This window comes from Triturus cristatus, chromosome 7 (assembly GCF_964204655.1).
Source record: "Triturus cristatus chromosome 7, aTriCri1.1, whole genome shotgun sequence".
Lineage (NCBI taxonomy): Eukaryota > Metazoa > Chordata > Amphibia > Caudata > Salamandridae > Triturus > Triturus cristatus.
The window spans coordinates 716,615,437-716,628,289 of NC_140590.1; the positions used below are offsets into that span (position 1 = coordinate 716,615,437).

The 12,853-nt window shown below is 48.4% G+C and overlaps 1 protein-coding gene across 5 annotated transcripts in view; it reads left to right on the plus strand.

Annotated features, from left to right (window-relative positions):
• Window positions 1–12,853, plus strand: part of AATK (apoptosis associated tyrosine kinase) — a 391,342-nt gene that overhangs the window by 267,972 nt on the left and 110,517 nt on the right. Inside the window, exon 1 of one of the 5 annotated variants that reach the window (XM_085617406.1) lies at window positions 5,436–5,555. The exons of the other annotated variants lie outside the window; for them this stretch is intronic. Within the exon in view, the coding sequence (XP_085473532.1) occupies window positions 5,472–5,555 (84 nt within the window). The 5' untranslated portion in view covers window positions 5,436–5,471. Of the gene's footprint in view, window positions 1–5,435; window positions 5,556–12,853 lie in introns of those variants that run through there. 5 annotated transcript variants of the gene reach the window in all.

Below are 12,853 nucleotides of genomic sequence, written 5' to 3' on the forward strand. Positions count from 1 at the left end.
GCCTTGGGCTTTTTGAGGAGGGCGTTGATTTCGGCGTGTTTCCAGTTTTCCGGGAATGTCGCTGTCTCGAAGGAGATGTTGATGACCTTCCGTAGTTGAGGTGCGATGGTTGCGTCTGCTTTGTTGAATACATGGTGTGGGCAGGGGTCTGACGGAGATCCCGAGTGGGTGGAGTTCATGACCTTGCGTGTCTCGTTGTCGTTGACGAAGGACCAGGAGGTCAGGCGGTTGGTGCAGGTGGTGTTCGCGGGGGAGGTGAAATCGGCCGTAGTCGGGCGGTCGTAGTGTTGAAGCTGTCGTGGATGTCAGCGATCTTGCGGTGGAAGAAGGTGGCCAGTGAGTCGCACAGCTCTTGTGAGGGTGGGATGTCATTGGTGTTGGCGCTGGGGTTGGAGAGTTCCTTCACTATGCTGAAAAGCTCTTTGCTGTCGTGTGCGTTGTTGTCCAGGCGGGCTTAGAAGGAGGATCTCTTGGCTGCTCTGATGAGTTGGTGATGTCTGCGGGTGGCGTCCTTGTGGGCTGCGTGGCTATCCGGTGTAAGATCGTGGAGCCATTTCTTCTCCAGTTTCCGACATGTACGTTTGGAGGTCTGGAGCTCTTCGGTGAACCAGGATGCTTTCTTGCTGGTGTGGCTGTTGGAGGGGTTCTTGAGTGGGGCGAGGGTGTTGGCGCAGTCGTCGATCCACTGTCTGAGGTTGTGGGTGGCGATGTCTGGGTCGGTGGGTGGGTTCTGGGCAAGGGTGGAAGTCAGCTGATCTTCGGTGAGTTTGCTCCAGCAGCGGCGAGGCAGCTGTTGGGTGCGGTGGTGCGTGGTTGGTTTCTTGAAGGTGAAATGGATGCAGCGGTGGTCGGTCCAGTGGAGTTCGGTGGCGTGGTTGAAGGCGACGTGGGTGCTTGTGGAGAAGACGGGGTCAAGCGTGTGGCCAGCGGAGTGAGTGCGTCCGGTGACGAACTGTCTGAGGCCGAGGTTGGCCAGGTTGTCGATCAGGGTGGCGGAGTTGGCGTCGTTGTTGTTCTCGAGGTGGAAGTTCAGGTCCCCGAGGAGGATGTAGTCCGTGGAGGCGAGTGCGTGGATGCTGGCGAGGTCGGCGATGGAGTCGCTGAACTGAGCACGGGGTCCGGGAGGTCTGTAGACGAGTGTTCCTCTGAGTGTGGTGTTGGGGTCGGTGTGGATCCGGAAGTGCAGGTGTTCGGCGGTGTTGAGGGTGTCGTCTGCGTGGGTGTAGACCTTGAGGGTGGACTTGTGGACGATGGCTAAGCCTCCTCCGATTCCGTTGTCGCGATCCCTGCAGGTGATCTTGTAGCCGTCCGGGATGGCTATGGCGATGTCGGGCGCCGAGGAGTCGTTCCACCAGGTCTCGGTTAGGAAGGCAACGTCTGGGTCGGAGGTGTCGAGCAGGTCCCAGAGCTCGACGGCGTGTTTGCGTGCGGAGCAGGTGTTGAGGAGTATGCAGCGGAGGTGGTAGGGTCCGGTCCTTGGAGGTTTGGTGGATCTGTAGCCGGTGAAGTTGCAGGTGTGGTAGGAGAAAGGTCCGTGAGCGCGTTTTGGGGTGGCCTGGAAGCAGCCGTGGTTTCGGCTGGTGTTGAGTGCGAGGAGAGTGCTGGTGTCGTATCGGAGTCTAGCGTCGTGGCGTGCATGTGGGCCAGGGGTTCTGGCGATGGGCGTGGTCCGGGCGCAGACGGGCTTGCCTTCGGGCGCGCCGGCGGCGCGCGTCCGCTGCGCGGCCTCCATAAGAGGGGGAGAGGGAGGGAGGAGCAGCTGGGAGGTGGGAGCGGGAGCGGGGTGGCCAATGGGAACGCAGGGGGGCAGGGCCGCAGGGACGCAGCGGAGGGAAGAGCGGGGAAAAACGGCAGAAATGTGGCGAGCAGCAGCCGGTGGGCACAGGACCTGAGGAAAAAATAAAGCATTAGTTGGCCAGACAGGGGGTGGGCACAAAAATGAATAGGCAGCGAAAATCAGAATGGAATGATAGCCACAAGATTACGAGGCACAGAGCAGCTGGCAGCCGTGTGGTGGCGGGGGGAGCGACCTGCCTGCACGCAGGGTCAAAGGTCGCTCACGCTTTCTGAGTTTGTTTTTTCTTTTGCTTAAAGCACTCCATAAGAGTGCATGTGTTTACAGGCCCTCTCCCTCCTGTGCTTCTACCCCTCCCCATGTTGCTCTGTTTTACCTGTGTGCTTTTGTCCCCTTCCGATGCCATTCTGTGTTGTTGCTTGCTCCCTCCCATCCCTCTCCATGATGTTGCTTGTCCCCACTCATCCCTCTCCACGATGAGGCTTGTCCCCATCCAGTAGCTTGCCTCCTCACAAGCTCTTGCGTTGCTGCTTACCCTTTCCCGCCCCGACCCTTGTTGTTGCTTGACCCTTCATATTCACCCGTTCTGGCCTCGAGTTGAGCCAGATGCAGACATATAGCTCAAGCCTTCAGTGACAAACCCACCCCTAGGCAATAACAATGGATGAAGTGGATGTAAGGATAGGAGAGTGGAAAGAAGGGGGCAGGTGTCCCAGACGAGGGAGAGTGTCAAAAGGGACTTCCTCCCTATTTGCCCTTTTTTTCCCCAGGCAAAATGTGAAATGTGTGCAGGGTCTTCACAGAGTACAAGCATTGCCAAAGCCAATAGGTCTGGCTTTAATATGCCAATGCATGTAAACACAGGTATTCACAAATACTGTTTATCACATTAACACCCACCTTGTTGGCTTTGCCAGCACTGCGGAATAGTAGCAACTAAAGAATTTAATTGTGTCGAACAGATTGATGATTGAGTGTACTTTTCAAAATTAATATAATCCCTTGTGCATTCCAAATGAGTCACTTCCCTAAAGGCAGAATGACACATCAAATAGCATCACAAATTGATAGAGTATTACTGCTCTTCAATGAGCCAAAGCCCACTCAATCATTTATTAAAGATTTGGCTGTTAACCCAGACTCAAGAAAGTAGAACATGAGGGGCAGCAGGAACTGCATGTACACAAAATGGTGGTAAGTAGGAGAGTGAAAGATAGGAACAGACTAGAAAACAAAGGAAGCTTTCAATATGAGGAGTGAGATGTAGGAAGGGGTAGAGGGAACAGGAGGAAATATGAAGGAGTGGGACAGAAAAGAGAGTAGAAACGTACCAAGGGGTGGTGGGAAAATGAGGAAAATATGAACTCCTAGGGATGGGTATGGAAGATGCATAAGACTGCGAGGGGAAGGGAGGACAAGACATTCTAAGAGGTGAGATGAGGTAAGGGGCCTAATTAAGAAATTTGGGAACAGGAAAGCTAGAAAGCGCAGAATATGGCAACAGAAGAGGGGAAAAGACACCGGAATAGCCAATAGATCTCACTCATGTTGGCTATGCCAGTGCTGCTCCCCTTCGATTGGCCACCGGATGTGCGCGACAGCTATCTTTTGATGATTTTTCTTAATACAAAAAAAAGTAATTGCAATGTGTCTGTTGTATGTGTGTACAGGTATGTGCGCAGCCATCTTGGAATGATTTGTATTTCCTTGAAGAAAAATGATTCAAAGATGGCCACTGGCGTTGTGCATTTGTGCACAGAGGCCATCGCAGAATTATTTTATGTGTTGATCTGAATTGGTGTTCCAAGACACCAGACAGCCATTTCAAAACAGTAAATTAAAAAACAAAATATGTACTGGCTGCCGTGCAAATAGGACAAGAAAGCAGCCTGATAGCAGTGTGCACCTACGGGGTCCTCAAAAAAGAAGAGAAAATAATTTTTTTTTTTTTTTAAAAACAGTGAGTGATATGAGGACGAGGTTGTGAGAGGAGCAAATTGGCAAAAGCGAATATTCCTTTAACAATGTGCAGTTGCTGGGGAGTTGTAAAAAGACAAAAAAAGAAAAATAGAGTAGGCAGAGGGAACCAAGGAAGAGATGAAGGCAAGACTAGACTACGGAAACACCCTCTACGCCGGCACTACAGCCAAGCTTCTGAAAAGACTTCAGCGTATCCAGAACGCCTCCGCCCGTCTCATCCTGGACGCCCCCCGTCGCAGCCACATCTCGAGCCACCTGAGAGACCTGCACTGGCTCCCTGTCAACAAGAGGATCACGTTCAGACTCCTCACCCACGCACACAAATCCCTCCACGACCTGGGCCCAAGGTACCTCAACGACCGCCTGACTTTCTACACGCCCACCCGACAGCTACGATCCGCAAACCTCGCCCTCGCCGCCGTCCCTCGCATCCAGAGAGCCACCGCCGGAGGAAGATCCTTCTCCTACCTAGCGGCCAAGACATGGAACTCCCTGCCCGTCCACCTGCGGCTGACCCAGGACCACTTCGCCTTCAGGAAACAGCTCAAGACCTGGCTGTTCGAGCAGTAGCAGACCCCCTCCCCCAAGCGCCTTGAGACCCTTCCGGGTGAGTAGTGCGCGCTATAAATTCCATGATTGATTGATTGATTGATTGATTGAGCAGTGCTCTGTCATGAAGTGGTGCAAGAAAAATAAAAAAAAATGCCACCTCACATCAGCAGTGGAAAGATGCAACTAATCCAGTGAAAAGTGATGTAAATAAATATTCTTCAGGGACTAGCCTAAGTGATGAAAGTTATTGAATAAGGAGCAGGCAAGTGAATTAGACAAGAAAGCCATCCAGGTAATGAGTAAGGAGCTGAACCAAAGCTCTGTGTATTATTGTAGACAACAGGTCTTCAACAATGGCTGTGTTAAACAGCCGGGTTGGAGAAACATAAGTGCACATTTGTGTTTGGCCGGCATTAGACGGCTGGCTAAACAGAAATGAGCACTTATAAGTGCACCGTACTTCTCCATGCCATGGCCCCTCCCTAAAGCAGCCGAGACAGAGATAAATGAACAACATATGCGGGCGAAGCTCCTCCGCTATTGCCACCTTTAATTTGGTGCATTGGTCTATTTTATGTCCCAGTTTACCTACCTTGTCCCCCAGTAGTGTGTGCTTCCAGTGTTTATCCTCTTGACTGTCTCCCGGTGCTCCTGGTGCCTCCAATGTTTTTAAAGTGGTGTTTCTGTTAAAAGTTTTCTTTGCGGGCCTTTCTCCTGTTCTCTGTGTCACTAGTGTGTCCCTCTTGTTCATTTTGTTTCTGGTTCCTACGAGTTTCTGTTTGTTTCTTCATGCCGCTCGAATAACTCGTGCGGCTTGTGTTGTCTAATTATTCATTTATTTCTCTAGTTTGTATGTTTCTCGTGTTGTGCCTTTTCCTCGTGAGCCCACTCAGTTTGATTGTAATCAGCCGCGCCCAGAGTGGGCTTCAATCATCCTTTGTGTTCCGGGTTTCTGCTGCCGGGCACGTCAGTGACGGCTGGACGTGTTGACGCACAAATGATGCTGGTGATGGGCCGCGCTTTGTGGCGGTGGGCGAGTGGTAGTGGGTGCTGACTGCAGGCTGTCGACATCGGGCAGGTTAGGCATGGTGCTGCGCCATTCCGGCGGTTCATCTTGCCGGGCAGCAGGAACAACACCAAGACCATGCTAACGCTGTCCTATCTAATCGCTAGTGCAGCTTTTGGCACTAAGGCCTTCACCAGAAGGCGCCAACAGGCGTTTATTCCGGTAGGTAAACGTGCCGCCGAACTAACTAGTCCACTGGGTAAGTCGGGTAACCATGTTGCCACTGTACGCTCGCGTCTCCTGCCCGCATCTTATCCGTGCTATGTATAGTGCCTCATAAGGGGCCAGCGCAAGTTCATGTAAATGTGCCTCCAGGTAAGTGTGCGGCCAGGTAAGCAAGCCTTCTGGTGTTCAAGTCCTCGTGTAAGTAGGAAAGGCAAGCATTTTGATAATTGATCCTTCTTTTAAGCAAGCCGTCGATACAACCAGCTTTCTAATTAGCACATATACTAGTAAGGAAGTTTTCTCATAAGTGGGCCTGACAAGTAAGCTAATGTTCATGCAGTCACCCTTGCAGCCGGCCACCCTGCTAGGTAAGCAAGTCATCTCTTCAGTGAGCCTTGTGTTAGGCAAGCGTTGTGAAGGGCAGGGTTCCAGGTAAATGATCCATCTGGTAAGCATACTGGCTGCTAAGACGTCTTTCTGGTAAACCGTTTTCAGGTGAAGAGGCCACATTGGCTTCCAAAACCAGTCCAGGCAACATTGTTCAAGCACACAGCACTGTGCAAGTGACTAAAGCGACAAAAGCAAGCGAGCCAGATCTCCTCCAGTTGGTTTGGGCTGGGGATTTCTCCCCTAAAGACCATTTAGTCCAAACAGTGCAAATTACACAAAGATGGAGGTTAAGCGACTTCAGGGATGGATGTTGTAGCCCTTCCAGCCCTAAAAGCAGCCCACTAGGAATTGCCATGATGGTTACGTGGCCATTCGGCTTTGAGAGGTGTGCAGTCCTCCGTTAAGCAGGAAGCGGGTTCAGCAGTCCTGGTAAATACACCTTCTGGCAAACATGGCAATAGGTATTCAAGCCTTCAGTAAGTGAGCAGTCTGGTTAGTACCCCACCATCAAAGCATACTGTTAGGTAACCATGTCACTGGGGAGGTAGGCCACCAGGCAATCCCACGAACAGGTAACATGCTAGGAGGTGAGCCTACTGCCAGTCAAGCATGCCACTGGCAACGCCCGCTGACAGCTAATCCCCTATTACCCAACTGGCAACAACAGTGCCTGTTAAAAGGGGCATTCAGTATAGAGGGGAAACACTGTTCTCTGTGGCCTGTCCTGCATCTCTGACAATCGTGATGATGTCATCTGGGGTTTTCCCATGTGGCATCATTCCCTGGTTGGCCCCTTTAGGCGTTCAACAGGTAACTTCACAGGTGGCTTAGTGCACCGTTATGTAAGCACCATGTCTTTACTCTGTTAGGGAAGCCAGCTGCCAAGTAAGTACCACTGGGTAAGCACACAGTGAAACAAGCATTGGCAAAACTAATAGGCGTGGCTTTGGCACACTGGTTGTTTCTTTTTTAGGTCTGTTATTTGCCAAGAACATTTTAAACTTTACTACACTTGTATGTTTAGTATACTTATTTGTGAGGTCTTTCAACCAGCCCTCTTCCTCCATTAGTCTCTCATTGTGTCAGTCACATTTTCCTTCTGCCCACTAGTGCAGACAGCATTGGGCAATAGGTCAGCCAACTTCAACCACTGGCTAAATTCACTGCGAGTGACAGCATTCTGCCCTATCGCAGAGAGCACATCGACACACAAAGCAGTTTGTTTAAGTGCCAAGGACTATTATGGCAGTGTGTGCTTTTTGAGGTCAAATTATTTTTGCGCTTTAGCCCAAAACATTTTTTAGATTGATTCCCCAACAGTAAAGTTTTGTAATAATCATGACAAAACAAGTATTGACAAAGCCAGCATATGCCACAGCAATAAAAAATAAAAATATTCAGTCACGTAAATGTGGCTACCAGTTGCTTGCAATAAAAAGTGTCAATTGAAAAAACATTCACGGATGCATCTGTTTTACCAATAATGTTTTTTAAACACCAGTCATTTCAGATGTACGATGCGTTTTATTATTATGTGTGAAGGAAACAAGAAAAAATGATCACCTAATCAAGCACCCAAATCGTAGGCAGCTATAATGTTACAACGTCACTTAAATTCTTCATAATGTAATGTTTAGAAAGGAGCGTAGTTAAAATAAATAGCCAGTATCTAAAGTTATCATGAAACAATAAATAAAATAAAAAATCACACTTTGAATCAGGTTTGCAACCGAAGAGAAAGAAACTATTTTACGTGGATATGAACAATGTGCACAGGCATTGTGCAGTCACTCAAAGTGAAGGGAGCCAGTGGGTAATTTGGCCTGCCCCACTGCCCTATGCGGTACGGTTTGATGAGCTGAAGCAAAATGTGAGTGTCAATTTCACAGACAATTGGATGTAGCCTGCTAAGGTACAGCCCCTCTATTGTTACTTGTTGTATTATATTGTATTGCAGTATTTATATACCACTTATTACCTCTATGTGGGGCCTTGAAGCGCTTGCCTACATGGGTAGCACGCTATACATGTAAGCTGTGTGGTTGGAAGGATGTTGTCTTTGTTTTTATCCTATGTGGGAAATGTTTCCAAGTCGTGCTTGATGACCACTGAGTTGCGGTTGTCCTGTTATGCGACATAGTATATATCAGTGTGGTGGATGATGAACTGAGAGACAGATGCACAGTTTTATGATTTTCAGTATGCTGGTAACTTTGAGCAGCTCAGCAGGTCCCTTTATGATATTTCTTATGATATATTCTACTTATCTGATTGTTGAACTGGTTTGTCCATTCTGAGATTTGTCTATATTATGATTATTTTATGGGAAAAATAATAGTCTGGTGGGACAACTTAAGCTGTCTCAAATGCCAGACCTAAAAACCCCACTAAGTTTCTTCTGCTGTGTAAGCATGCTCGTAGATAAATGCCTTCTCAGGTATGTGTGCTGCTGGGTCAGTGTCAGTCTGCATGGTTTCACATTCTGCTTTTTGGTTCAAGTTTTCATTTGGTCTTCTCTGACCAAAAATCATTCCTGACTTCATTGCTGAAGAGCACCAAAGTGCTCCACCTTTCATCCACAAGAAGTGTCACTCTTCAACCCGTTACGGAGCCCCAATCACCTTCATCCTACCTGGGCATGACACCCAAGGAAGGACGAGGGTTTAAGCTGCTGCCAGCCTGCCCCCTATAACACACAAAAGGAGAGCCAGGACCATGTTTCTCCTTGAGCCCCTGACACTTACGGGACATGTGGAGAGGTGTGGCTCACTAGTTAGAGGCGGCAGACCCGTAAGCAGAGAATCGGCCGGAGACCAGTGTTCAATTCCCGACGTGGCAGGGTCGTGGATGAGGGTCAAAACGGACTGATAATTCTCGCCTCGGTACCTACTCTAACCAGGAACACACTCGGCAACTCTGGCCATTAAGCTTGCCTCATCTCTACAACGGCCCCCCACAGACGCCGGGGATGCCTGGTTTCACCTTGGAGATACCCAGAAAGGGACCATCTCACAGGGATAGCCAGGACGGGTTCCCCAGCGGTCTACGTTGCAGAGATGAGGCAAGCTTAATGCCCAGAGTTGCTGAGTGTGTTCCTGGTTAGAGTAGGTACCGAGGCGAGAATTATCGAATCCGTTTTGACCCTGGTCCACGACCCTGCCGCGTCGGGAATTGAACCCTGGTCCCTGGCCAATTCTCTGCTTACGGGTCTGCCGCCTCTAACCAGTGAGCCACACCTTTAACTTAATCAAAGGCGAGACCTATTGCATTTTCAATGCTTGTTTGACTTGGCACTGATTCTGGCCAAGCGAAGAATAGCAATGTGCTGGAAATCAGCAGCGCCCCCGCCTACTCGACTATGGCTTTCTGATCGGCTCGCTGTCATTCTGGCAGAACAGGAAGCTCTACCCGTGACAGGGACGGGCTTTTTGACTTCGGCCCACCCTACAGACTGGCAAAGATATCTGGAGGCAGCGGAAACTACATTTGTAGGTGGTCTGCCCTGAGAGTGTTTGAGACGTCAGTCCAACCTGGAGGGCAGCGGCACGGCCGTCTCAAGGCCACTCCCCCTACATGCCATGTAACCCCCCCCCCCTTTTACACAATGATGCAGTACACTAGTTGAAGATACTCTGCAGTTGACCTCCTCATCTCCTTATGTCCCTTTCGACATAACATGACACCGCTACCAACTGCCACATGATCATTTAGTCATGATTAGGATTGTTCTTATAATACTTAGTGATGTGTTTTAAATTCCGAAAATGTATTTCTTTGTTGTCGTGGAGGACTGTATACAAATACTTTGCAGAATTTCACTAGACCTATGTATAATATGCATATTATAACACCTTCAGCGAAGGTACAGATGTCTTTTCAGTACCATTGCTTAAATATATGACTGTACTCTTCGTTGTCAAATATGCTGACGCTCAAAATATAAATAAAGAAATATTCTAAAAAATATCAAATTGATGAACATGAGTTAGAAGCTTAGCACTCCCAGGTGAGAATCTTACGTTTGTTGGTCATGAGTGAATTGGTTTGCTCTCTCAGGTGAGGATCTTAGAGTTGTTGGTCATGAGTGAGTTGGTTTGCTCTCCCAGGTGAGGATCTTAAAGTTGTTGATCAGGAGTGAGTTGGTTTGCTCTCCCAGGTGAGGATCTTAAAGTTGTTGATCAGGAGTGAGTTGGTTTTCTCTCCCAGGTGAAGATCTTAAAGTTGTTGGTCAGGAGTGAGTTGGTTTTCTCTCCCAGGTGAGGATCTTAAAGTTGTTGGTCATGAGTGAATTGGTTTGCTCTCCCAGGTGAGGATCTTACGTTTGTTGTTCATGAGTGAGTTGGTTTGCTCTCTCAGACGAGGATCTTCAGTTGTTGGTCATGAGTGAGTTGGTTTGCTCTCCCAGGTGAGGATCTTATGTTGCTGGTCATGAGTGAGTTGGTTTGTACTCCCAGGTGAGGCTCTTATGTATGTTGTTCATGAGTGCATTGGTTTGCGCTCCCAGGTGAGGATCTTAAGTGCTAAAGCTGAGAATCAAGGTACAGTCGGTTGAGAGCGTAGGCCTTCTACACTTCACTAGATGTAAACATTGTTGAGAGTGACCAGAGAAATGCTCCTTAAACCCAAGGATTTGGACCTGGAATTTTTTGCATACAAAGTTTAAGGAAATAGTCACTTTGCTGGCCCTCAGTATGCTATCGAAAAGATCCTTGTTCAGGTATTTCGTTAAAGTATGATTTGTTCCGGGTATCCATCTTTACTTCCCTTCTTACAGGGTTTTTAATTCTTCATGGATCCTAGTGCCTAGAGACACTTAGGTTTATGGTGTTTGGCTTGCGGGATGAGAACCAAAATGAGCCCTGACAGAAATGTCTATCCAGCCCCACACTGCACCATGCGACCAAGAACAGCGAGTACGCCTGACTCTCTCCAGGAATTCGGGAAGGTGGGAACGGTCACCTCCCAATGAAAGTCTATTAATAAATAGAGCCAAAGAGTGGATTTGCCACCATTTAAAAAATATACTGATTAAAGCAATCTATTTTGTTCCACAGAAGTCAATGTCCATCTTATATATTGTGCATCGCTGAATGTGGCCCTCAAAATCTAAGCATAGAGAAGCACCACCAACTTTGAATTCTGCATCAGGGTATAATGCCCATCTCTTTTCATGTGCCAGTTAAGAGTCCCTCATGGCTTCCTTTGCTGTTAATATTATGGATCTTTTTTTTTTTTGTTAGGCATGGGGAGATTAAGTGATTTGCCCAGAATCACAGGATGTTCAGCGTCAGTGCTGAGACTCGAACCCAGTTCCCCAGATTCGAGGTCGACCGCCCTAGCCGTTAGGCCAATTCCTCTCACATCCTGTCTGCGGGCGTGCCAGTGTGGTAATCCTCCCGCTCCTGGGGTGGCTAGCGATGCTCAACGGTTGTTACTTGTGTCAGGAGATAGGTCACAGAGTGAAGGGGCTGCTTAAGTGCAAAGCCTGCTTAAGGTGATCCACCAGGTGCAGATTAATGACTTCACCCGCCCAGGCCGCGGGCACCAGAGGCATCAGCCAGGCTGCTGGTAGTGCCACTATGTCAGCACTCTCACTGCCACATCATGAAAAGCACATGCTTCTCAGTGATGTAACAATAGCTCCTGCAACTCCTGCGATGCAGGGGGGGGCCTGAATTTCGGGGGGGGGGACCCCCTCCGGCACTAAAGCACAGGTGGCGGACCACTGGCCTGAAAGCGCCTAACTGGGTCCAGAGCGTGGGGATCCCCTCCATGCACTTTGCAGGGGAGCCTCCCTCAAGTTTTGTTATTCCACTGATGCTGCCATGTCAGTATTTGCACTTCACATGTATGCAATATAGTACTTGTATGGCAGATCCACACAACTGTCATTGTAACTGTGTTTATTTAGCTCTTACTACCCCTGAAGAGGCATTGAAGCACTTTTCAGTGAGTAGCACGCTACCCTTGAACCCAAAGGTGGATTAGTGGTGGATTAGTAGAGAGAAATATAGATTGTTATTGGAAATGGTGGGAGTGATAGACATGTGAGTCTGTTAGTTAGAAAGGGTTAGTTGGGAGTTCGTAGTAGTGAAAGAGGTTTGGGATGAGTCAGAGAGCCTGTTAGTTGGATGCAGGATAAAGGATGGATAGAGGAGGGAAGAGCTTGGAAAGGGTTCTTTTGAGTTCATCGTAGTAAAGAGGTTCGGGATGGGTCAGAGAGTGGAGGGAGGGGGTATTCTGGGAGAGGAATAGGATGAGTCATATAGTGGTAATTTGATTAAGTTTGAGGCGATGGGTTAATTTTATTTCTGCATGGGGAGGAAAATATATAAACATGTTGATACAATACCACACATAAGAGGGATGCATACATAGAGATTTTAACATGACACACGTATGAAAAATGATCAGGAGATATAAAATTGTACTAGATAAAGTCAAATATGTATATGTATGAATAAATATTTACAAACTCAGGCTTTTTAGATTTTACTGTAAATTCAGTTTTTTTTATTTGGATTTATTATTATGTGATTTTAAAATATTTTCATTGGAATGGAACTATGTAACGCAGAACGCACATGAAAGAAACCTCGTTGTACTGGTATGTAAGGCACCACTCATGGGCCACGTATGTAAAACACCACAGTCATGCCAGGAGCCAGACTGGCCTCACAACAGCATTATTTGCCAGAAACCATGCTGGCCAAGCAGGTGGAGCGCCACCTGGCGTCCCTGGTGTGCACAACAGCTGTGCCAGTCACCCCAGAATCACCACTTCTCAGGGCGCGTCACAGACTCCTGGTAATGACATCACCCTGACACTGGGGAGTCTGGTTCTGTAGTGTTGCCCTCCTCTGTGCTTTGACCCATGGCCTTGGCTGTATATTGAGGGGTGCAGG